Raw genomic sequence first — 26213 nt, 5'->3', positions numbered from 1 at the left:
CACTTGTACACTGATCAGCCACAACCTTAAAATCACTGACAGGAGAAGTTAATCACATTGATTATCTCATTACAATACAGTGTCCTGCTGGGAAACGTTGGGTCCAGACATTCATCTGGATGTTACTTTGAGTAAGTAGCAAATAGTAGTACCACCCCCCTGTTGGTGTTGTTGTAGACCAAGCATGGCAGCAGCACTCCCCAAAGGCAGTGGCCTCCCCCAGTGGGACAATGTTCCTCTCCACACCACAAAAACTGGGTCAAGGAACACGCCAAAGAGCCCAAGGTGTTGACCTGGCCTCCGAACTACTATCCGGATCCCAATCTGAACAAGCAGAGTAAGCCAGACCCATAGAAGCCCCACTCTGCAACCTACAAGACCCTAAGGATCCACTGCCAATGGCCTAGTACAAGAGACCACAGGACACCCCCAGAGGTCCCCTGTCCATACCCCAACAGGTCAGAGCTGTTATGGTGGCACAAGGGGGACCTTCACAGTATTAGGCAGGTGGTTGTAATGTTGTGGCTGATCTGTGTATTGGAACCAAGGATTGACATCCAGCGCCGACATTCAGTGTCCATGGAAAAAGTTGCATGCCCTTTATGTAGCAAAGCACAGTGTCAGGGTGTGAAGGTAGAAGTGGTGGATGGGCATTTTGGCCATCTGACTTTTGTATGGGAGATGAGAGGTCATGTTGTGTAAGAGTCCAGCTGTTAGAATCCATGATCTTTCCCTAACCATAACTATGCTGTAGTTGCCACAGGCAAGATATTGTGTAAATAAGAATTTTAAAATACTGGTAGTGGACATCATCTGGGGGTTTTCAATATTGTCCAATATCAATGGTCCTTTCTGGTGATAGGGTTGAGGATCATCTGCTATCCAAATTTCAAGTTACTTTTAAGGAGTTATACTGGTGCTTTCTAACACCACTGTAAGCAGAAATGCTACTGCTAAAAGACACCAGGACATGTTGTGTCCCTCAATCACTCCACGATCATTCCACATTGGTGATTCAGGATCCCACTCTGTCTCCTGTATTTCAGATCCTCAGCTCCTGAGACTCATTAATTCCTGGTCATGCTGAGGTAGGCAGCATCAGTGAGTCAGTCAGTGCTACACACATCGCCACTGCCCTCAGGTCTGGTAGCTCTCATGTTGATAATGAAGTCTCCAACCTGTGCTGGACATGCCAACACTGTACAGAGTGATGTCTATGAGCAATGTGAAATGATCGGTGTGAACGTGGACAACACCAAAAATGTAATTACCTAGCATGAGACTAGACCTGAGCCCACATACATACATACAAGGACAAATAGTGTTGAAGGTTTGAATGATGTTTAGGTACTTAAGGGATTACCACCCTCCTCACCAGGCAAACTATACTATAGGCTTGATCTTTAAAACAAATCCCTCTTTTTTGTTCCTCTATTAATCAGAAAGGCTCCACTAGCTTGAATCATCATTGAAATTTACACTTAGTATCTTATTAGAATCTTGAACAGAACATTGGGAGCTTGGGAACTTAAATTTCAATTAAGGTACAGTACATAGAAAGTAATTAATGCCCAGAACTTATCCAGTTGTGTCAGACTTGCTTTATGCTTTATAGTCCTGAGCTTGGCAGAGATTTAAAAGTTTGCAAGAGAAGAAGAAAGGTGGCTCAAAGTAAGATACAGCATGTGGGGTGGACAGTGAGAGTATAAGAACAAGGTGAAAGGGAGATGATGGAGGGCTTACAGAAAGAGTCTGGGGTTACAAAGGTTAGAAATCCAATTGGGAACCATATCCCCATGTCCTAGAACAGACATGAGACTAGATGAGAATACATATGGGGGAGGATTAAGGTGAAAGAAAAGGGGACCAAATGGCAGAGGTGGGGGATTAGAAATGACTGACCTAGGCAGAGAGTAAAATAGAAACAAAAAAGCAGTGACTGAAAGGTTGAGACTAGAGACAGCTATGATTGGCATGGCTGGTATTTCCAGTTCCCAGTTTAGGAATCCATCAAAATCATCTAGGTGTGAAAAAAAAGACATTGAGGGAACCCCTTACTTTGCCCCTGTGGAGCTAAAGAGAATGATGAAGTAGAAAAGAAATATATAGATACACTATCACAATCTTGGAAATTGTGGAAAAAGCTATGAAGTTTGAACATTTGTTTTGAAATGTTTTGAAATTAAATGTTTCAAATGATTGTAAAATATTGTTTGTTAAATTTCAGTGATAAAATTCAATTCAAGGCCATTGTCAGTTAGATGGATTCTCCTCTTGCTGCCTTTGAATGTCCTGTAGGTTCACATTAGTGAGATTCCCATCAAAGTATTTTTTACACAGGCAACTGGGATTTCAGACAAATTCTGCATACATTTTAATCTATGTAGTGCTAGAAACACCTCATTAAATAAATAATGATACATCTGGCAGTTACAGTTTGACACACTGTTCAATCTCAAAACTACTGCTCTAAACTGTCTCTTTAAAAGCCTGACATGTCTGAAATATCTGCCCACTATAACCTCCAAGTCGTAGTTTAAGTCCAAACCCAGTCTAAGAGTCTCAGTGATTCTTAGACTGTGCATGTTAATAAAAACAATGGTTACCAAAAAATGTAGTCACATCTTCAGGAAGCCAGTTTATTTGCATCAGTGCATACACTGGAGTTAGATGCAATTTAAGTACTGCTTACCAGCCTGAAGTATTGGGCTGGGTTTGAGCAGTTTCTTGGCATTAAGTTTTGGACTTGAACTGGGTTTGGTTTAATTATTTTCAAATTAAATTTACACCAAAATTTCGATGGGCTATACCCAGTAGGAAGAAGGAAAGAGAGCAATGGTGTTATCCCACTTTTGTACTACATATTAAATGCATATAGTATTACTCTGTAGTAATTTTTGTAGCATACTGGTTTTGAAGTTAGTACAAGAAGTTAACAGTAAAACAATTAATAAACTCAATAACTTACTGCTTTGCAGAATCAGGAAATAAGTTCACAGATCATTCAATTAAACAAAAAATCAATCGAAAATTGTCTATCCATCCATCCATCCATCTACAGTACCACCAATCTGTCCCTCCCCCATACCTTGGCCTTGCTCTGTGAGGAGAAGTGCTGCTGGACGAACAGAGCTCCCAGGGCCATGCCAAAGTGTTTGTTGGCCTGGGTGAGGCAGAGCCTGCCCAGCTCCAGCTGCTGCTCGGTGCCATCTATCTCCCGAGAAAACTCGTGGATGGTGCTGCGGAAGGCTGTGGACAGGTGTTCACTTAGTGCTGCCACAATGCGCCACAGCATGTAGTTATGGAGAACCCTAAGATGGCAGACACAAGAAGGGTGGATCACTTACAGTATCATAGATTTGGTTCAGATTAAATTCATCTCTGAAAACACTGTAACAGCTTAACAAAAGTTATATGAGACAAATGTTTTTGGATCAACAACTAGAGGCAGTGAAAGTAATACATTTTGATATCTCTGTTCTCATATGTATAATATTTGGGCTGCCTCAAAAGTAAATATACCCACAGAAAGCACCAGAAGCATCAGAAATGGCCTCTGCTATGATGTGAACTGAAAGACCCCATTCTCATTCAACACAGAACTCTTCAAGTAACACTGTAACTTCTGTTGAGTTTAGCTACAATAATCTACTGGTCATACCAGACCAAGTAAAGCTATAGCAGCGAAATCCCTTGAAACTGAACACATTTTTATTTCTTCTGAATTTATCTCACTTGTGAGAAGGGGACTATCTTATTTATAACACTAAGACTATAACACATTCCTGTGTCTTTGCAAAGTGACATCTATTGTGTCTAACTAATCTTCTTCCATCCGGCCCAAAGTTTTTGTTTTTCCATTTGCCCTGTGTGCCCCTTAAGAGTCAGAAAAGTTAGAGAGAAAACAAGAGGGAGACAGTGATCGAGAGCGAATAGTGAGGAGTCAAGAGGGCCCAACAGTTAAAGAACAGCTCCCTCCAATCCAGAGTGACTCACAGCAGAGAGGCAGCAGAGGGGTGAGGAAAACGTCGAGCGGGAGGCAAGAAAATGGATCATTCATTTATGTATTCAAGCTGTGTCTTCTCCCCCAGACGATAGAGTGCTGGTGTGTCCTCATGCCCCCACTGGGTTCACACATCTACTCTGCCCTGCGGGGACAAATGCCCCCCCCATTCCCCCTTCCTACTGTGAGGCTCCATGCAAACCTCGAGGCATGTTGTTGTTGTTTTCCCCCGTTTTTTAAATTTTCCCTATGCATGACAGATATTAAATCAAAAGCGCCTTGGCAACAGCACCCCGAGGTCCCGCCAACAAAGCACTTGTGAAGTGAATTTAATTGACGGGAAAAGGGAACGGAAGGCAGAAGGTGGGGTGGAGGGAGGGTAAATAAATGAATGAGAGACTCAGGTGGTGTCCTTGATCATCAGTGCCATCAGCTAATCAACATGTGTTACAGGTGTGGCTGCTTTGCTTGATTAGCTGGTTTGTGTAATTTTGTCATCACCTGTTAGTTGCAGATCATTTGTTCGCCCAAAGGTGCAGCTACATGCATGGAAGTCATCTATATGGTAATGGTAAAACTACAGCATTTCTCTGTTGGTGTGTGGGAGAGATGGTGAGATGACTAACATTTTACTTGAGGCATCTTTGAAGAGAAGTAATGACAGTAATCTCAAAGAGTAAAGGGGAATAATCCACAATGAGCTGTGCGTTTGCTCAAAACCAGACTCACAATGCTAATTAAATTTGTACCCATGGTTTGCCTCAGCAGAGTGTGTTGTCTTTCATGACTGCATAGTTGAGTATTGTAGTGGATTATACAAGACTGTCCTCACCAGAAAAGTGGACAATACCAGTCATCACTTAAAATGACATGCGTTTATGCTTCTCCTGACAAACAAACCTCTTATGTTTTTCTGTATACAGTCTGTCAAAAGCAATAGCAAAAGTAACATGATGATGTTAGATCCAAAACAAGTTGTAGATCAGGGCATCAAATTTTTTTTATTGTACTGATTTAGAGCATTGATGACAATGCTGTGTTTATTTGAATATGTTGCATGCCCTTAGTGGAAACCATCAGTATATTAAAAAAGGATTTGAATCAGCCAATAAAAACAATATATGGCTATGGTCACGCTAGCACTGTGACTTCAAATTGTAGTACCAACTAATTAGGAGTATTATTTGTCATATAGATACTTGGAGGTACTTGGTGACACATAATACAGTTACCTTTTTCAGTAACAAGTAATATGACATATATATGTTATAAATTGTTATTTATATATAACAATTTATTTTAAAAATCAGTAATTACATTCCACTTACCTATCCCAGTAATGCTGGGAATGCTGTTACCTGTTTGCTCTATTGCTGGGAGTTTGATGGAGGGTTTATATCCGTTTTGTTTTTACATATTCAGGGAGAGACCAGTCAGAGATCTTTTAGGTTGGTGCAGGAGCTAGAAGTGTGTAGCCTGTAACAAAAATCAGCTGATTTTTGTTCAGAGTTTGATGGTGTAGCAATTTGGAGTTATTAAAAAGTTAATGAAGCTGTGCTGAGTAACAAAGTAATGTACAGTGTAATGTAACTAATTGCTCTTACTGATGGGTAATTGGTAAACCCAGCCATGTCTCCCTCAACATCAGCATCCCTCAACTTTATTTAGAATGGAAACAAATTTCCTTCAAAATTTTGTGATATTTTGCATCACAGGTGGATTAAAAAGGACATATGTAAAATGTGACAAATTCATTGTCCCACCAACCAATATCAATTTGTCTTTGGCTCAGCAGAAACTTCTCTACAGGGTCAAATCAGCCCACTCTCCCCTGCATGGTCACACATGTATGTGTTGGTGTATGCTTTTCGCAGTAATGGAGTCACAGCCAAGCTAAATGAAAGCAGAAGACCTATCGGTGAGAGTGGTGTACAGATCAAGAAGTAGACCTTAATCACTGGAGGACTGAGTGAAGGCTCATTAGCTGAATGGTTTTTAATGGGGCTATTTAGGGAGATGAAAAGATACTGCTCCCATGCACTGCATCAACATGTTGCCACAGGTAATGACCCTGTAGGTAATGGAGGAGAGAGGACCTCTTCTATTCTAGACTTCACTTCTGTATATTCAGACAGAGGGCAAGGCAAAATTTCTAGAGTTTATCTGTTAAATAATAAAATGAAAGTGGAATAATGAGACATAAAAATAGAAAAAAACCTCACACAAGCTCTCAAACTGCTAACCCACACGCTACAGAGACTGAAAATCACACACATTTATGCTTTATTTATGCTGGAGACTTTTATCCAAAGCACCTTATAGTAGCATGACTGCATATATTTTCAGCCCAGGAGACCCTGCTGGGAATCAAACCTCAACTGCTGAAAGCCATAAAGCCATGAAATCCACCGTTTGGTGAACAGCTTCATCTGAAAATGCTTTACAACTACCTTGAGTGTATATTTCTCAAAGTGGTGGACCCAGCAGGAAACAAACCCTCCACTATGGCTGTTTCACTTCCTTGGATTACTAATGAACACCTATAAATTGTACGCTTAAACACACCTATATAAACACACATGAAATGATAGACTCTCCCACACAAAGCCTGCCCAAACACACACACCAGCTTCCCATACACACACCCTCGAGAGTGACGGATGAACAGAGGGAGCAGACGGAGAGAGAGAGGGAGAACTGCGGCGTTGAGGGGGGAGAATGTGAGAGAGACTCTGGTGTTGTCATTATGCTTTCCCCTTCATTGGAGGCCTGCTCATCTGGCTAATGGGATTGGCTGCAGTCACCGCAGTGCATAGGGACCGCACACACATATACACACTGGAGGGAGAAAGATGAAAAGAAAGATGGATGAAGGATAAGGAGATGGAGGTGTGACTTCTCTTGTCAGTTGCCTTGTATGATGGCAAAGCCATCAATGTGAGAAGATGGGAGGGATGGAGAGAGGGAACAATGGAGAGAAGGAGTCGGTCAATAGATGCCTGTAAAGATGGAGAACTTGTATTGTCAGTGATGGAGAGATTTAGAAATGGACAGAGAAAAAATGAGAGTACGATGGATAGATGGAGTTGTCAATAGCAACCTCAAACCAGTGAAGATGAAGAGAGAGAAGAAAAGAAATGGTGCATAGAAGCAAAAATGATGGGTAGTAAAAGGAAAGAGTAGGGTGGAGTTTGAAAGATGCATGGATGGATGGGCGGATGGATGAAGAAAAACAACAGGGGATTTAGCAAAGAGGGTAAAAAACGAGTGAAAGACAAAGAGGCTAACAAAAAATAGGGTGGGAAAAGTATGAAAAGAAAGATATGAGGAAGACTGGAGGAAAAGGGCCAAAAAATGCTGCAAGGAGGAGGAAGGAAAAAGAATGAAGGATGGACATGAAAAAACAAGAATGGATGAGGGAAACAAGATAGTAATGAAAGAAATAGGGGGTCAAAAGAAGGAAAGGAGGTAAGAAAAAGTATGAAATGGAAGAGAGAGAGTAAGATGGTAGAAGGGAGGCTGATCCATTCATTTTTAACCATCCATCCTGTCATCCTGAAACACACAACTGTCCGACAGCAGATGAAGCACCTGTCTGTGTGTACACATCTCACACCTTTTCACCTCTCAGAGTGCAACTTCAAACTGTTCCTCCAATTTAACAAGAATCCAAACTTTCCTCCTCTGTTTTTCTGTATTTATACGACTGTCAGCCTGTACCAACCCCTTCAACTGTGTTATATCTTCAAGTGTGCTCTTGGACTGTGTGTGTGTGTATCTGTGGGTGAGTGTGTACACGCGAGTGAGTGACAGAGTCCAGCAGAGTAGGAAAGAGTACAAAAGAGTTTTTCTGTGCTCCATTAGTGGCCTTGAGAGGAACAAAACCACCTCACCATCTGCTCTACTGGACAATGATACAACGGGTCAACACCTCTACCACAACCCCTGACTCCAACTAGACGAAGCTAAACAATGGAACTGTGAATGTGTGTGTGTGTGTGTGTACATTACTCATACCTCTGTACATTAGATGTGCAGGAGCTTCATGTGAACATACAAATGGAATTTTTTGGTATATTTTTTCCACATCCCATGGTGACTGCTTTGCTCTTGATAAGGAAATGGGAAATCATGGAAGTTGGTTAATTATTCTCGCTTTATCAAACTAATTTACTGATACTGCAATAGATATCAAGTCTATATCCCACATTAAAAAAAGATTCAATCAGAAGTTCAAGTTGTATTGTCAGAATAGAGAGAGTTGTCTTTATGGAAATTGAAATTTCCTTGAATACAATTATCAAATTTATGTTTATTTTTAGTTGCCATTATGTCATTCTATTTTTAGCCTAGTTAGCATCATGGCACTAGGGATGGAAATATGGTCAGCTGGTCTGTCGGTTTACCACATTGATCCAGACTCAAATATCTCAACAACTACAGAATGCATTGCCATAACATTTTCTACAGACATTAATTGTCCCCGGCAGATGAATCCAAATGACCATGACTTTGACGTTTGTGGTTTTGTGAGTGAACTATCTCAGTAAATAAAGGATGGATTGTCGGGAAATTTGGTGCACACATTAATGTTCATCTCGAGATGAGTTGTATAAACTTTTTATTACCTAAGACTAATAATATGTAATACCTGGTGTTGCTACATGCCTTGCAGTATAGGGCTAACTACCCTCTTAGATAAGAATAAGGGGTATTTATCCTGTTCCTCCCATTCTGCTAACATGGCATGAATGCAGAATAAATATCAGCATGTCACTGTCAGTATGTTAGCATGCTGATGTTAGCATAATTGTGGGAAGTATAGCCTCATAAAGCAACTTGCATTGTGGTAGACTATTATAATATTACTCGGTTAATATTTTTGCTGTTTTGGCTGCTGCAACATCAGTGCCATGGCCTTGCTAATAGACAGAATGCCAACAGTAACAATTTGTTTTCATTTTCCATCTAATATCCTAACTGATACTGAAACAGTGTTAATTACTAGGGATAGTAAACATATTACTGTAACAGATAACTCCCTAACATGAAACAGTAAAAGGAAGTGGATTTTTTTCAAATGTTTTCTGTGCACAGAAATCAGATTCAAATTCCTGGTGTTATCCCCATGTGAGAACTAACTACAGTTTCCTGGTGTCTGTAGCTATATGTGTGCATGTGTTTTTTCTTGCAACAAGCTGTGTGACTGGCTAGTAACAGGCAGCAGTGGAGAGGACCCCTTGATGTGAGGAAGCGGGGCATTTTTAACCGAGTACTCATAAGCTATGCTAATGAGCAACACCTCTCAGGAAACAGAATAGCTCTATTCCACCATTTGTATGTGTATGGCTGTGTATGCATGCATGCATGCATGTGTGTTGAACTGGCAATGCCAACCTTTGTTTAAAGCCTGATAATAAACTTCCTGGGAGACAGAACCTAGAGACGGACTGGAGGTGGAGAATGAGTAAGAGAAAGAAAGAGATTAAAAAGAGAGAATGGCAACAGAGAAGAGGAGAGCGAGTAGGAACAGGTGAGTAGGAGGATGACAGGAGGTAGAGAAGTGATAGAAGCAGAGATAGATGGGAAACAATGGAAGAGGGGCAGATGGAGAGAACAGAGAGCATAGAGATGTTGGGAGATCGAGGTAGAATTAGGGGAATGAGAGGGTGATCATGCAAAGTTGAGAAGCAAAGGGGAGAAGAGGAGAGACAGACAGATGGAGAGAGCTCAGGGAGCAGGGAACTGGAGAGAAAAGAGTTTGGTGAGGGGAGGGTGAGAGCAAGAAAGACACTGACTCAGAAAGTTAGAGATAGTCAGGGGGGGGGAGTCATAAAAGTTCATACTGGTACTGCTCACTGTCATTGTATGGAGGTTAACATGTTGACTTTTAACTCAGGATTATGAGCTACAAAGTCAACATTATGATAGTAAATCAAAATTATGATTTCTTAAAGAGGCCCTCTTTAAATTTTTACATATAAATAAGAATTTACTTTTCAGTGTGTGAAAACACATTTAGAATGTCCTCTGAGGCTCTGAAGGAAGCTTTGGTACATCTGATAAAATTACCATGATGATGACCAAAAGGTCTATTTTAGATTGGACTTGGAAAGCTCAATGGGGGAGCAGCTTTTGAAAGATGTGGGCAGGGACCAAGCAGGGAAAGTCAAGCAAAAGATGTTATTAAAAAGATTTTGATTTAGAATATCATGGCTTTGACATTAGTAGTAAAAAATGCGAACAATTTGTCTTTCAAAGTTAAAAATTTGGGCTCGTCACAATTTTTGAATCACTTCAAATATTTGTTATTCAGTGTGTTATTCAGTCCTAACTTTTCATCATTATTTTGCCCTTTTCCACACATGGGCTTCCATACATTCATGGTCACCAACATGGAAAATCTGCTAGTTCCATGTAAAAGATTAACCTCTTCAATCATTACAACATGTCACTTGATGCCACAATTAAGTAAAAGTATTGTGTGTTGCTCGACACTGAAGCCCATATCAGCCAAAAATTGTAGCTGAGTGAACAAATGATAAAAGGGAGAGAAGACAGGATGTCAGATGGAGGGAACAAAAGACAGGGAGAGAGAATGATTGAAGCATAGTGTAGTCTATTACTAAAGCCATCAGGGAGGATGGATGGACACACAACTCAAAGAGAAGATTGGTAAACAACAAGAGAAGACAAACCTGGCTTCTGCAACCTGAGGAGAAGTGAACCTGGGCTAATGGATGGGACAGTGTTGAAAGTAACTGTACTTTTAAAAGGGGATTACGGTTCCCTTAATGATCTGACCACGACTCAATGTGTGTGAAAGCTGGAGTCTTGTGATTAAAAACTACATTTCACAAAGAAGGGATAGCAGCAGGAGACCAGATAAAAGAGATCAGGAACTGTTTCCACAAAAAAGAAGGAAAAAAGTATAAGGGATATTAGAAAATCTGATATAGAAGATATGTTTACACTGATAGGAGCTTAGCTAAATCACTGAAAATAGATCTGATCTTTTGTTGTGGCTGATGAAAGTAAGTTACATGAAACAGGATGGCAGATATAACAATAAGAAGTAAGAAATTACCTTTATTTACTATGTGTCCTGCAAAAATGTGACTGGAGGAAGAAAAAGAGCAAAAGCAGGCAATAATTCAAAAATATATATTTATAACAAAAGCCACTCTGCATGTTGCATGATGCTACAGTGGACATTTAGGATGGACTGATGTTACATAGAAAAACTCTTGCAGCAGTTCTTTCTACAGTACAAAGTGGTGCTAATATACCCCTGTGCCTACGCACAAGGTTCCCCTGGAGTCCGGTTTTTGTGTGTGTGTGTGTATGAAATAGTTATATTAAGAATGGTTGCAGTGCTGCTTTGTGAAAAGTTTGTCTTGGTGCATTGTCATGTTCATCTGGGTCTATCTACTGAATGTGTCCTGATCTTTCTCTGGTTCTATGCTTACCACTGGGGCAATGTCATGTCAGGGAGATACTGAGGGCTGTAGGCGGGATGGTTGCTCAGTGGTACTGGGGACCGGTCATTTGAATTTATGGGTCTCTCTCTGGGTGTGTGTTAGTTCTAGTATGGTGTGTAATGTGTTTGAGGGTTAGGGATAGATTAAGACTGATTAATCTGAAGGATTGAAGGACAGGTGGAAGGTTACAGTGACTGTTCAGTGACCTGGGTCCATGTGAAGCACTTGCCACCTCCACCTTACCTCACAGGAGTGTAAAGGTGATATTTTAGTGCAACTAAACCTACACTGTGTATCATTACATCCATCTGCTTCATTGCTTTATAGCAACAAGGGAGTCTGCTTTGCAGCACAACAATTCTTCCTAAACAAGTGAGGCTAAAATATGATGTAAGTCATTACAAATAGCAGATAAACTGGGTTCAGACCACTGAACCACTGCCTACAACTAAGATTTGTTCAGACATTAAAATAGGTCTGGTGTTGTGCCCGTTGATGCATGTTTCTGTTGTTTCGGCAAACAGTTGCTCAATCATGGTAGATTAGAATTGTGATACAATCTCCCTTCTTATTCAGCTTTTACTTGAAAAATAACAGGTGTGGATGGTAATAAAAATACCAACACTGACTCTTACTATAATGTGACAAATTGGCGAGTCATGAAATCGCCAAAATGTCTGAATAGGTTATGCTGTAGACAGACAGACAGACAGACATGTATCCAGTCTCAGGCATAATTGACAAGCAAGTAATCCAGCCGCCAGTTATCCCGCCGATCAGCCATGCATGAGGGCTGAGAGCTGTTGTGTATTTGTGTAGAGCACAGTGACTATTGGCGAGCTGTCAGTGGCTGTAACACACATCCTGACGTGCAGCAGCCCTCTAAGGCCTCCCCTGGAGTCTGTCAAGACGAGGAAGGGGAAAAAAAGTGTTTGTGTGTGTGTGTTCGTCCATGTGCGTCTGTCTGAGTCTGCAGGTGGTAGAAAGGTGTGGGTGCAGATCAATAACAATCAGCTGCAGCAGAAGTGGAAGTTCACCCAAGAGTGACTCACCCAAACACACACACACACAAATGTGCACACAAATACATGCATAGTAGCACTCAAAAAACAATCCATACACCTCGTGACACTGCGTTGTAGCCAAAATTATAGTGACAGCCCTAAACCAAAGGCAATGAACACACACACACACACATATAAAACAACCTCAAACAAAAGCGCTTACTCATGCTCAAAAAGTACAGACTCAAAAATGCATGCGTCTAATTTCATCGATTTTCCATACACCTCAGTGCCCTCATTGTTCTCACCCCGCTCCACAACAACAACCCTCAACTCCCACCCAGCCACTGATTTCTCTCTCTCTCTCTCTCTCTTTTTTTTACCTCTTTGAAGTGGTCTTGATGATGTCGGAGACTTTCTGTATGTAGTCAGTAGCGAGCACCACGATCTCCTCGTCTTCTGAGAAGTTGTCGTGGAAGATTCTGTCCAGCAAGCGTTTCCAGTGAAGCTGCAGAGAGAGGAGAACTGATAGAGTCATACTGCTTACCCTCTAAAAAAGAAAAATATGTTTCCAGTCTGCAAAATACTACATGAAAAGCGGGAGTCCTGTGCCACAGGCCATGATACTTTCCAAATCAGTCACTCATCCAGCTCAACTGAGCTGTACAACACCCCACAATTAACCATCCTCCCTGCTGTGAGGTAAAAAGCAGGACATGTTGCTGAAAACATTTTGAAACATGTTTCAAAATGTGAGGACTATATTTTTTATCCCAATTTTTTGATCCTAGGTAAAATTTTAAGAGCCCCTATGGATATCAAGTCATGGGACAGCTGTAAAATGGGAAAAGTGAGCAAGTCAAAATGTATGCATCTATCCCAGTAAAAGATGCACGGTGCGCATTGACGTGAATGCTGTAAATGCACAGGAAGAGACCACAGGATTCAATATTTGAGAGCCATGAAACCCCAGAACACAATATGATAATTTCATTACTACTACATTAATCTAATAATACTGTGCCCTGACATTGATTAGTGTGACGTTTTTAATCAAATTTAATATATATTCAACCTGACAGAAGATGCAGAGACAGAGGATGATGATACAGACAGCAGAGAATTGGGCAGATTAAATGTGCATTTAAAAGGTGTATACTTCAACTCTTTACTGCAGGAAATCTCTTTGCAGCCCCCAAAGGTGCCGCTGTACCTCACTTAAAAATTTGCTCTGGCTACGGGTCTGCTTATGACCCGGTCTGTAATCAAACAGGCTCAGAGCTTGCTGCAGGCAGTAGACCTACAGTAGGCAAAATAGGAGCACAAGGTACAACATTTATGGGAATAAATGACACAAACACAGTGATGTTGAGAATGAAAGAAAAGTATGATCCCTCTTGTCAATAGCTTGTACCTTTATGTATTTGAATCTTTTGACATAGTGAGTGCTTTTTTGAGTAATACACTGTTGCCCATAAAGTTGGAATAATTTTTTCAGACACATTCCTCTTTTTATTCCTATTGATACACATCAGTAATAACCTTTGATCAGGTGCAATGATTACATATTGAGTCCCAGTTACCAATTTTGTTTTGAGAAGATACACACTTTATCTATCCAGAATGAATCACGTTTTCACAATCATTTCATGAGAAGAGGTAAAAAATATTTTATTCCAACTTTATGGGCAACAGTGTATTTTGCATATTGACATACGGACCATATGGACTTATGTTTATTAGATCTTAAAGATTTTAATTTTTTTTAATATTATCATTTTAATATCACGTATTTGTAGTTTATACACATGCCAGGCATGTGAAAAGATATTGTGTGCAGAAATCACTTTGCTTTAAAGGTCAAAAAGCCAGAAAGATTTGGACCAACAGCTTTGGAGCATTTTTATTTGTTTTAAATCATTTTAGGGCTTTTTGACATTGCTAGGACAGTGAAGAGAGACAGGAAATGGGGAGAGAGAGTAGGAGAGTAATATCCAGTAAAGGTCCAGCCGGATCAGGAGTCAAACTCATTGCGCAGAGAACTGAGGCCCATGTGGTAAGCACCTTAACCATTCAGCTATCAGATCACTCTCTTATTTGTGATTTTTTAGTTGCACATCAGCATCCTTGTAACTGTAGTTTTTTTTTTTTTTTTTTTACATTGAGTTCACATTTTGAGTGACAGAGCTCCAGGGTTTTATTTGCATTTGGACTCTAGATCCAAGTAAAAGCAAATAAATAGCAGCAACACACAGAAGCCCTTTCGCAGCAATTTGTCTGCTCTGGTTGAAACTTCAGCTTCTAATCTGCTTCTTTTTATGCTTCCTCTTTTCTTTGTCAAAGCCTCTCCCTGTTTATTCACACTCATGTTCATGCTGTCTCTTTCTCTCCTCTGTGTGTAGTTTTTTTTGGCTGAGAAGCAAAAAATCGAACTCTTTATCTCCCTCTCAGCACATTCCCAGTTTCCATCTCCCCTCCTTCCTCATCCTCCACCATGAAACATCTTGAGGATTCTCTGTTGGTGTTCCCGCTGCTTTAGAGGAGAGTCTCCACCCTCTTGTCTCTCCCTCTCCTCCACCCCCCCCCACCCCCCCACCCCACCCCACCCCACCCCATCTACCCCTGCAGAGCTTTTGTGAGTCACTCAGACCTCTGTGTTTTTGCTTCTGTCCAAAATGCATGTATACACACATACTTATAAATGATGTATATGTGCAGCGTGTGTGCAGTACTCACACTGGGAGCAATGCGCTGTAGCTGCTTCAGGGTGATGCGGTTATACATGGTGCTGATGTCCTTTCTTTGGTCATCATACTCTGACACAGTGATCTAGAGAGAGAGGAGATTTTACTCAACCCTGCATACACACACAGCCACACATGCAGGCACATGAACACACACATGCACACATGCATGAGCAATCAGCTCACATTGGCCAGACGGGTCTCCAGCTGTATAATCTCCTTAGACTTCTGTGTTGCGTTGTGAGCTCCCAGCATGCTCAGCAAGCGCTCCATCAGGGCCTTGTACGCCGCCAGGATCTGAGAAGCACAGTGACATCAGCGATAATAGACAGGTGGAGGCGCGACATCATCAGTAATGGCCAGTGTCGGAGGTGACATGTGGCAAAGTGGACAGGACAACAAAGGCTCAGCGGGTGACAGAGGAAAACAGGTGGATTGATGGAGAGAGAGACGATTCAATGGGACAGATGGAGGAGGAGGAGAGTGAAGAAGGCAAAAGAAGGATTGAGGGAAAAAAAGAGGAAAAGAGGACAGGGGGAGGGGAGGTTAGGAAGGAGAGAAAAGAGGTCAAATATGAGGTAAAGGAAGGAAAAGATGATGTAGGGGGCAGTAGGAGAAAAAATGAGGTGATAGGGAGGAGGGGTGTTGTTCCAACATAAGAGCTCAGAGTTGATTGAGAGCTGAGAGTTTAGACTGGGGTGGAGCAGTCTGTCAGCAGTCTCAGTCTCAGTATGAGTCTGAGTCTGAGCTGCATTCCTGGCTGAAGACCAGTCTAAAGGCAGAGACCTCACAAAAAACAAGACCTTACAGAGGCTGCAGTGAAAGCCTGGGCATAACCAGGGTAGATACAAAGTGCCTGGTGATATGTATGGGTCTTCAGGCAGTCATTGACTGCAAAGGACTTTTAATAAAATATTAAAAACTATGGCGATTTTGTTTGACCTCACGTGTATGTGTTCAGCTATATCTTCCACACAGTTCTTTCTATATTAATGTAAACCTACCGTTGAAGCTGACACTAGGCACTTTGATGTAGTATCCATTATTTCATTTCAAACTGAATGTGCTGAAGCACATAACCTGAAGAACAAAAAATATGTACTGTCCAAATACTTATGGTCTGGACTGTATGTGGACAAATAGATAAAAGTATGAGGACAGAAAGAAAGGAGGAGATTACGGGAAGCATGTTTACCTTCACACTGTCCTCATCCTGTCCCAGATAGAGGCTTCTCTCAGGGAGTGTAAGCCCCTCCTGATCAATCTACACACACACACACACAGACACAGACACAGACACACACAGTCAAAAGCTCATTTTTGTATGTAGTCACATATGTGATGCTAAGCGCACAACAGATGTATTTTCTGTAAGGACTGGTTAATATTTTAATAATCTGTCATAATGCCAGGATTTATAAGCCATTACACATATGCTAACACATAATTCATTAATAACATTAATTAAACACTGCCTATATTATGTGTGTTGGACTGAAGTGTTTTTATCAAATCTATATTTGCAAACATTATAAATATTATTAATACTGCCATAGCAGAAGCTTTTCTGTTGTTATTTAAACTTTTTTGTCAAACTGTGCATCAGATCAGCTATTACATGACATGAAGCTGTTGATGCACGTAAAAGAATATTACTGATATTAAGGTGTGCTCAGAATGAATGTAATGTGAATTTTGGATGATGGGCATGATACCATATAAAGACATTTGTTCTAGGTCGTGTTAAGGTCTCAAATTAAGCAAAGCTTTTTTTGCTACAGGGACCAGAGTGAGGCAGGAGAGAAAAGCAGGCCACCAGCGGACAAATTCATGTGAAAAACATGAGGTGGAAATTTGCTTTGTGTTCAGTCCGAACACACCTTTAATGTCCATGACATGCTGTTTCGGAGGATTTTCCACCTTGACAAGAATAAAAATCAAATTCATTCACAGCCTCGTAAACACACATTATGAATTCACAAATATACGCAGCTTCCAAACATCCTTATTCTCACCCTGATGGCATTCCTGGAGGAGTTCTTGTCATCCACATTGACAGTGAGGGAGAAGAAGACGGCAGTGCTATATACCCCCTGGGTCCTGTACAGCAGCTCATTGAAGTCCGGCCTCTGTGGGGCACCCTCTCTCTCCCACCCAGCAGCACCAGGAGGAGCTCCCACCAGGTCCCACCCGCCGCAGCTGTCGATCACCTCCGTCATGGGGTTAGAACCCAGCTTGTCGATCTCCTGGATGTTGACGCAGGATCTATAGAACTCTTTGACCTTGCGCTCTGCCGAGTTGGGCCCACGCCTCCGTATTGGCTCCAGAAGGAGGCGCTGCAGTTTCTCCTCATTGTGCTCCCCAATAGCGGTGATGATGCCATAGCTGAGCTTGTCCTCGGGGATGCCATGGCGCCTCAGCCAACCGCCACAGGCAAAGGAGTAGAAGTCCTGACAGGGCTGGATAGTTGGGTCAATATTGGCCTGAACAAAGCGAGCCGTGCGCAGCAGGGAGCGTTTGCGCTGGCAGTCTTGTCGGCACTGTGGGTCCTGCTGGGCATCCAGGGAAATGTACTTGAGCGCCAGCATGCTGCCCAAGATGACGCACATGCCTGCAGCAAACACCAGTGCTGAGAGGAGGCAGATTTCCCTCCGGCTCCATCGAGGAAGCCCTCCACTGCTGCTGGTGTTGCTTAGATCTCTATTTCGACCGTTGGACCAAGCCCCTCCTCGGCCCCGCCCCATATGACGGTCCAGGCTGCCACCCAGGTGAAGGGTCATTCCATTACTGAGGATGTCACTGCTGAAGCGACCGCCATATTTTACTTCCTGGAACTCATCGTAGTGGGCGGTTAGTGAGTACGTCTTCTCCATGGCAAACAACTGTCACTAGATAAACAGTAGCAGATTGGTTTAGGGAGAAATGGCCGAAGAAAGGAAGTATTTCTATGTTCAGAACAATGTCATGACTACTCCTCCTGAGACAAAAGGGAGGACTCTCACTACAGGGCAAAACACTAAAGTGAAGTCAAAATCCTGTTGGGCCTCTTTAGGCAAAGTCCCCTTTATTCTTTTTAAATCAAAAGTTGGCAGAGCGAGGGGCTCCCATTGTGCAAGAGAACTCTCTTGGGTCCTGCTCTCTCTCACTCATCCTCTTTCTCTCTGCTCCCTTTCCATTTGTTCTCCTCTCTTCCCCTCTCCAACCGGTTACAGGTCACCTGTTGATAAAAATAGAGATGAGACAGGGTAGGACTAGGCAGGGCTGTAAGTCATGAGAGAGATAGGAAATTGAATCCACAATTACAAAGTCAAGAGAATGACAAAATATTATCTGTTTTGGCACATTTTCCCACTTTGTTTCCTTCTGGTGTTTGTTGGCTAAAGCTGTTGAATTGATTGGTTATAGTCATCCCTTAGAGAGAAGATGCCCCTGGGTGACTCATGGCTTTGGATGGATCAATGGAGACAGGAAGAAAAGCATCAGCTGGACATAGAAAGGTGTGGCAATCACCATAATTTAGCCTGTGTCAGTCCAAATTGATGTAAAACTTTTTATTATTACAGAAGGACAGGGGGGGGTTATGTTCTCTGTCTCAGCAAACTGAAGACACACACAACTACATCACAGAGGGCATCAGCTGATCCTCTATGGGGAGTTTAAAGGAATAACAAGTTATCACATTATAAGCAGCTGCCAAAACATAAATCACGTGTACATATATCCTAAAGTGTTTTCATTGATAAGTACTTTTTCGAGTAAGCCCTACAAAACACTGTATTGGACTGCATGTACACGCACTGGCATAACACAACACAAACACACAGACAACTGCAGACAGATGAAAAATATTTCATAGCTGCTTGCATTCTCCTTTGCCTCTGCTGATGCATTCTACATGTAGCCCGTAGGCAATATCACAACCCTTTAGACAGAGAGACTGACTGATAAATTGTTTTGGATGCTGTTCCAATGTGAGTTTGAAAGCCCTTCTGTGTGTGTGTGTGTGTGTGTGTGTGTGTGTGTGTGTTTGTTTGTATGTGTGTGTGTGTGTGTGTTTTCAGTGGCTAGGCACAGTGAACTTGGTGAAAGCTGCGAAAGCGATCTGTGAAAATTGATCTGTTATCTCTTAGAATAGCAAACTTCAGCACTGACGTCTTTAACAAGCTTTCTCTCGCCTTATGGGAGTGCTCTATGTAGATAAGAAGAAAGAAAGAATAAATAAGAAGGAAAGAAAGACAAAATTAAAGACAGAAATAAGAAGTTTAGTTCTCCAGGTAAATAGAGATGAACAATGGGTATCTCATCCTGTGAGAGATGGTAATACAAATCTTGGGGGAGTGGCAGATGGGTGGTGAATTGGTTAAAGTATTGTGTTTTCAGGTGGAAGGGGATGACAGGAAGAATAAAGGGGAAAGGTGTCCATGGGTGGAACAGAGATAAAAGTCTTGTTTACAACTACAGAGGTCTGGGGTTTGAATCATGGTTAATGATAACGGTGTGTTTTTACTGGTAGGAAGCCAGAAAGGGATTCTTCTTTTAACAGCCTGGTATCCCCAGGATTAATGTTGATATGGAATCATTCAGAGGTGTATGATTTATGTTGATTGCCAATGAAGGAAGTAGTGAGCCCTTCACAGACCAGGTGTGATAAAAAGACTCAGAGACTGTTCCTGTTGCAAATGAATGGAGCATGGCACAGTAATATACACGTAACAGGTGCAAAATAACTGTCATCGGTCAGCATTCCACATTACATAATGCCATCAACCTGAACTGAACATGTGTTACACATGTTTCTGAGACCACCTGTGCATTTTACGATAGAGCAGAAGCAGCACTGTGTTGAAGTCTGCAAGGATCTACGTCCACAGGCCTGGGATGACACAACCTTCACATATAGATGATCATTACTGGTGATGATAGTTTTGTCTATGGTTATGACCAAGCAGTAGTCTTCACCATGGAAGAGTTCCCAATCTCAAAGACTGAAGAAGATGCCTCCAGGGTGATTTCTACTGCACTGTTCTGAGGTGTTTGAGGAAGGACATTTGGTGTAAATGACCTGAACTGTGGCACGTTGGCAATCGGGCGCTGCATCGTGACATTCAAGTTTTTTCGCTGCAAATCTATTGCTCCCCGTCCACTGTACTTGCTGGATTTGGCTCCCTTCTCAACTTCTTTATCTTCCCCAAAACGACATTCAAGCTGGGGGGTGTCACAATTTTGACATAGCAGAGAAGATCTAGTGCACACTGCAGAGGGTGCTTGATGCACTTACAGAACGGCACTTCCAGGGATCGTTCAAAGTGACGCAGGAATGCTTGGAGCAGTGTAAGTCACTACTTCGAAGGGAATGGCAGCCAGCTACGATTTTTTGCTTCTTACTGATCACATCTCACAGCAACTTAGAAAGTAAAGCCTGAATTGAACTTTCCATTAGTCATAAGGGTCTGCATGACATAAAATGTATCTGTGAAGGTCTGTGCTGCCCAAAATGAATGATAACATGGAAAATCTGCACATGACATCTGCTGTGCTTCCATTATCTGCCTTGCTGTCCATATCTGTATCTGTTTTGAGCACATCAGAAACATCAGGATCATACCAGCGGTTTTGCATGTTTTAGCCCATTTACTCCAAATCATGGATACTTTACGTTACAGCTGGCTATTTTACTAACCATCCTGCAGTGTTTTAGAAATCTGAATGCATTTTTTAAAAACTTTACTAGCTACAAGTCTTCTTATTCTGTCTTTGCCTGTGCATTGCTGTAAATCTTGGCATATTACCAATACCTGTTGATCAGTGGAATATTGTGAGACTATTGGCAGGACCGTGTATCGCATCACCACAAGAGATTAACAAAATGAGGAGTCACTTAAAGAAACTCACAGTAGTTTTTGTAGTTCTACAGGGTATCGCTCTCTTAGCAGACTCTTGACACTTGTTTTAATTATTTAATCCATCGCAATGAACATCAACAACAAGTCTGCATTCATTTTTATCAAAGTAACATTATTGTTTTGAAGTAACATAACGCAGACTTAATTAATCTAATAAAAATAAATAATATAAAAAACTCTGGCATTCAATGATCAGTAAAATGCTGTATGTAATCCTGCACTCTAGCTTGTCACTCGTCTACTGGTTGGCTGATGTGCTTGCATATTGGATAGTGGAACTGTAGGGGATAGCATGAAGCTCTCTTGCATTACACCCTCATAGTGCGGCTCATGGGTGCTACCTGGAAAAAAGCAGTTTGTGACAACATGCAAATGTCTGTGTACACTCTCCATATGCAAACAACACAGTGTGCATTGATAAGAGGTATAGTGAAGAGGGGAGTAGGTGCTCCAAAATGGGAGAGAATAGGGGAAAAAGTGGGTGAAAGTCAAGGATAGTGTGTCTCTGTACAGTGTCATTATCAGTCTAACGTATCATCCATCAATCCTCTGCCTTGTTACACACACACACACACACACACACACACACACACTGACAGAAACATGCTGTATCTATGAAACCAAATCTGGTCATTATAATGTAATAATATTGAATTACTCCTCAAAATATATGCATTTCTCTCTTTCAAATGCACATGCACTTTCTCCTGTGTCAGAACTCCCTAAGCATCATAGTAAATTATGATAAGCAAGAACTCACACACAAACACACACACACACACTGTCACATTCAGAGTGGACACCAGCGCATGGCTAATGGATTGGATCTTGTGGGTACCATCACACAGAAAGGAATGCATGATGAATGGCTATTTACCGAACATGACAGGGCCTAATATCTGAGAGTTATATTAATACTGCTGCGCACTCTCTCTCGCTTTCTCTCTCTCTCTCACACACACACGCAGACAAAGCACATGCATGCACACTTAAATTGCATCAACACACCTGGTGATGCATAGCGCCTTGTCAGTTGTCAAGCATTTCCCATATATTTTCTCACATGAGCAACAGACAGTGACTTTCACTTATAGTAGGGGTTCTCAAAGAGTGGTCCATGGATCTTCAGGGGTCCTAGAGAGAGTACCAAATGGAGGAAAGTAAGCTTATTGTACAGTCACTTAAGCTGTCATCTGATCCTCATCCTCTTTCCCAGTGCTCATTACGGCAGAAGTAATTTCCTTTTCCAGAGACAATTCAGTAACTCTGTCCACTTGACCCCATAAAAATCTGTCAGTCTTGTCACTCTCTGCCCCTGCTGATTCTGTTGGAGCCTTGCTAAGCTAACGGTAAGCTAGAAGCTCAACTGGCTCTGGACCACAGTCTTAAATGTCAGTGAAGGTTCAGACTTGGGGTCGCTGTAGTCACTGTCACAGATTTCAGCTTCAGCTGGTAAAAAGAAACTTTGTGAGTGAAATGTGAACCATTGCTGGCTTGTATAGATGTTAAAACAAGCATTGTGTATGTAGCTATGGTGTCTGAACATGTCCAAAATATGTCGCTTTAGAGAGACTTAGACGGACAATAAAGTCCGTCAAAGTCTTAGACAGACAAACACTGGAAGCAGTCTGACAGCGCAGAGATGGAGCTGAGAATCTCAGGGAATGCATTTTTTGAATTTGTGAAGGGAATGCAAGTTCAAGCTAAAACAAGTTCTTAAATTGTTCTTAAAGCAAACTACACACTTTGAAAACTGGGTGGACCTTCCTCTTGCTTCTGTAACAACTAACAATAAATCCTCAGTGAAGATCAATGGGTCATTGATAAATGGAGGCCTCTGATGGGTCAGGTTCACATCACTGTTACGGAGCCTGTGCAGATGGATCATACTTCTCTAAGAATTAATGTGTCAGTGGATTTCAGCTCTTCAAATCCAAGAATTTGAGGTACGAGATGATCAATTCACTAATAATACAAAATGTAAACTGAATATTTTACTGGTGTAGACATGACCTGAAATGAGCATATTAAATACTTAATACAAACATAAGCTGTAAGTATCATCATGAGCTGTACTGAATTATTGCTGTAGACTTGCAGTGCTTTAGCAGTGACAGGCTTTAGTACTTTGGAAGTTAACACATCAACAAATTAAAATTGTTCCCCTTGGCCTCAGAAAGCAGCCAGATTTGTTGCTACTGAGAAGTAAAGTCACCTGGGGTCAACATCATCTAGCAACAGAATTGCAAAATTGCCAACGATTGCCAGAGGGCACATTACAAAGACCATAAAAGATATCCGTTAATACTAACTCTGTCTGTATAATTTTCTGCTGAATCAGGACTAACAAAAAAACTATTCCACCTTCTGGTATGTAACCAAATATATAACCTGTTAAACCCTCACACTGCATCTCTCAGAGTTTATAAAGCCTTCAGCAACTGATAAGTTTGGTTCCCCACAAAACCTACCACCAAAGTGATTACACTTTGAATGTTACCATCACATCACAGCCAAACTACAACCATTAACATAAATTTGCTTAAAGCAAACTCTTCTTTTCTCCACTGCAGCTTGTGATGATATTTGGTGGTACCAAGAAATAAGAGCTTAGCGGGAAACTCTCCACTTTTATCTCCTCTCAGACGAGTTACGTCACCTGAAAGCCCTCTATAAATGGGTTTATTATCCCCTAATCAAAGTGGTCACAGAGCCTGCCCCAAAAGCTTCATGGCACTCTGAGGGTTCAGTGTGGGAGTCAGCCCCCTCGAGCCTTATCACCAGTCGCCAGAGGCTGCAGTAGAGTGCTATGGTGCGTTTGTATGGGCAACAGATTTGGACACACAGCTCAAGGGTCCTATATAGTACCAGAAGATACTTCTTAGACTTGTACCAGAGCAGAGCTCCCTTTGTGGTGCTATTAAAAACTATTTAAGCACTCTTGCGTATGTATTAAATATCCCACACAAGCAATATTAAAGACCTTTTTAAAGAGCACACTGGGCTCTTTATTCTTATTTCATTATTAAAACAGAGGAGTCACTCTGAAGAACAATTAGCCAGAAGAACCCTTCGAAAAACTCCCTCATTCATTCACTCCTTTCTCTCCACTGCATACACCAACACACCAAAACACACCCACACTGACTGGCAGGCATAAAGCACTCACATACTGTAACTCTATTAACCTTAATGACTCCCAAAACTCTTTCTCTGAGTAGAGACATATGCCAAGCCACATGTCAAATATTGAGTTTTTCCGCCTGTTTACGTGTCCATTTAGGCAAAGCTGCAATATTAGACTATTAGAATATTTACTCAACTACTTATTAGAACTACTTTGCTTTAATGGTTACTCACTTTAGAGTATTTCTGTGAAGGAGGACTTGGTAAAGAAATTCTAAGTTCATACTTTTTATGCATATGTGCGTTTACTGCCTGGTAAAGGTCTTAAACCATGTTCTACAGCCTGTGTCAGTTTCCCAATGAGCAAAGCAAAATTCAGCTTCTGTGATTTTAAATGGAAATCTCTATAGGAGAGAGACGCGCGTCTCCATCGGCGGAGAGAGCTGGGAAAGTGAAGAGCGGGAGACAGGGTGGCGGTGTCGAGGCTGGTATAAAGAGAGCGAACATTGTAAATTAAAACTTTTGGGCGACGCGAAGCTCGTGGTGCGTAAAGATGCAAAGCAGGCTGCTGCTCCGCAAAGAAGGAAAGTAAGCAGGGATATCAGTTATCCCTACTTTTACTTTTACTTCTATATTTAGTTTTTGCTTATGGCGTATTCAGATGACGTTGGATAAACTTTACCTGGTGAATCACCGCCAAGGACTCAAACGAGCCGCACATTATAAAAAGACGTATAAACCTATGGAATATGATAATACATAAACACATAGCGTTACCCAACACTGAGACACATCATCCAGAATTTAGTAAAAAAGGCAGTCAATGATCAGTTGAAGTCATTTTCAGCCCGACAGACCGACTGAGCATCCACACATCCAATCTTTCTCATCTCATTCTTCTCTTTTTACCGTTTTAACAACTGGAACACAAGCAGCATCTTATTATGGACCGACAAAACTTCGAGACCCGTCCATGTGGACACACTGAAGAAAGAACTAATAACTGAGGGACCATGTGCGTAAAAAACGAGCGGACACCTCTCCTCAGAGCGTCCGCTGCTGACGTGACTCCCAAGTTAAGTGTGGTAGTTCTTGTTTTATTTCGCTCTCCATTATTAAAAACACATCATGATTTACAACCCCTTAGCCTATCGTGCCATACTACGTGCCACAGAACACACTGGCTGTTGGAGGACCGGGTTCAGTACGCTCATTTGAGGTGTGGACAAACCCCAGAGTGACAGGAAAACTTATGCAAAAAGAGCTTACCTGTGGTGTGTAAATCGGGATCCCCGTTGGGAACGTAAAAGTGCCTGTGCTCAGTGTGGGTGTAGATGGCAGGAAATCCACTCCACTGAAGGTCCGACCAGATTATCCGGTTCCCCCTCCGGAGATCGGCACACACAGGGATCCGCACCGCTCTCTGCCGCCGCTGCAGCTCACAGCCTCCGATGTATGGAGGGGAGAGAGAGAGGGAGGTGGGAGGGTGGGGTGGTGTGGAGGAGAGAGAGAGAAAGAGAGAGGGCGAGAGGAGGGGGTCCTTCATTAACAAGGTAAAGCACACACACATACACACACACAGTCATCCAAGTTAAATAGACGTTAATCCTTACATCCACTTGCTGTGCTTTTTAAAAATATTTTCATTAATTTCACTTTCATTTGCCGTACTGCTAATTGGTATTTGCGTGAGTGATTATGAAGCCAAATACACATTTTTAAACGATTTAAAAATATATTTGTGGGTGTAAGTGACTCAGTTTATTCTAGCTAGTTGAGTTATTGAGTTAGTTCTGCTTTGAAAGAATGTTGACTAGAAATTTTTGACTTTTTTGACAAACATAACCCCACTTCATAAGAAAACAAGCCATTGCTGACTCATGCACATTCACAGAGAACTCCACATTAAAACGAATCCAAATCCAATCCTTACAGTGGTAAAAAAAACAAAA

General features: G+C 41.7%; 1 protein-coding gene across 2 annotated transcripts in view; it reads right to left on the bottom strand.

Moving 5' to 3' along the window:
- LOC108888183 (endothelin-converting enzyme-like 1) overlaps nucleotides 1-25734 on the bottom strand; it is a 42466-nt gene extending 16732 nt beyond the window's left edge. Inside the window, exons 1-7 of one of the 2 annotated variants that reach the window (XM_018684046.1) lie at nucleotides 25531-25734; nucleotides 17248-18449; nucleotides 16428-16496; nucleotides 15419-15529; nucleotides 15225-15317; nucleotides 12872-12996; nucleotides 3089-3311 (exon numbers count right to left, since the gene is read on the bottom strand). In XM_018684046.1, coding sequence (XP_018539562.1) covers nucleotides 3089-3311; nucleotides 12872-12996; nucleotides 15225-15317; nucleotides 15419-15529; nucleotides 16428-16496; nucleotides 17248-18105 — 1479 coding nt within the window. In that variant the 5' untranslated portion in view covers nucleotides 18106-18449; nucleotides 25531-25734. The remainder of the gene's footprint in view (nucleotides 1-3088; nucleotides 3312-12871; nucleotides 12997-15224; nucleotides 15318-15418; nucleotides 15530-16427; nucleotides 16497-17247; nucleotides 18450-25530) is intronic. The other variant, XM_018684047.2, reaches the window with a different exon arrangement.
- Nucleotides 25735-26213: the final 479 nt, after the last annotated feature.

This window comes from Lates calcarifer, linkage group LG21 (genome assembly GCF_001640805.2).
Source record: "Lates calcarifer isolate ASB-BC8 linkage group LG21, TLL_Latcal_v3, whole genome shotgun sequence".
Lineage (NCBI taxonomy): Eukaryota > Metazoa > Chordata > Actinopteri > Centropomidae > Lates > Lates calcarifer.
This window is presented reverse-complemented; position numbering and strand designations above follow the sequence as displayed.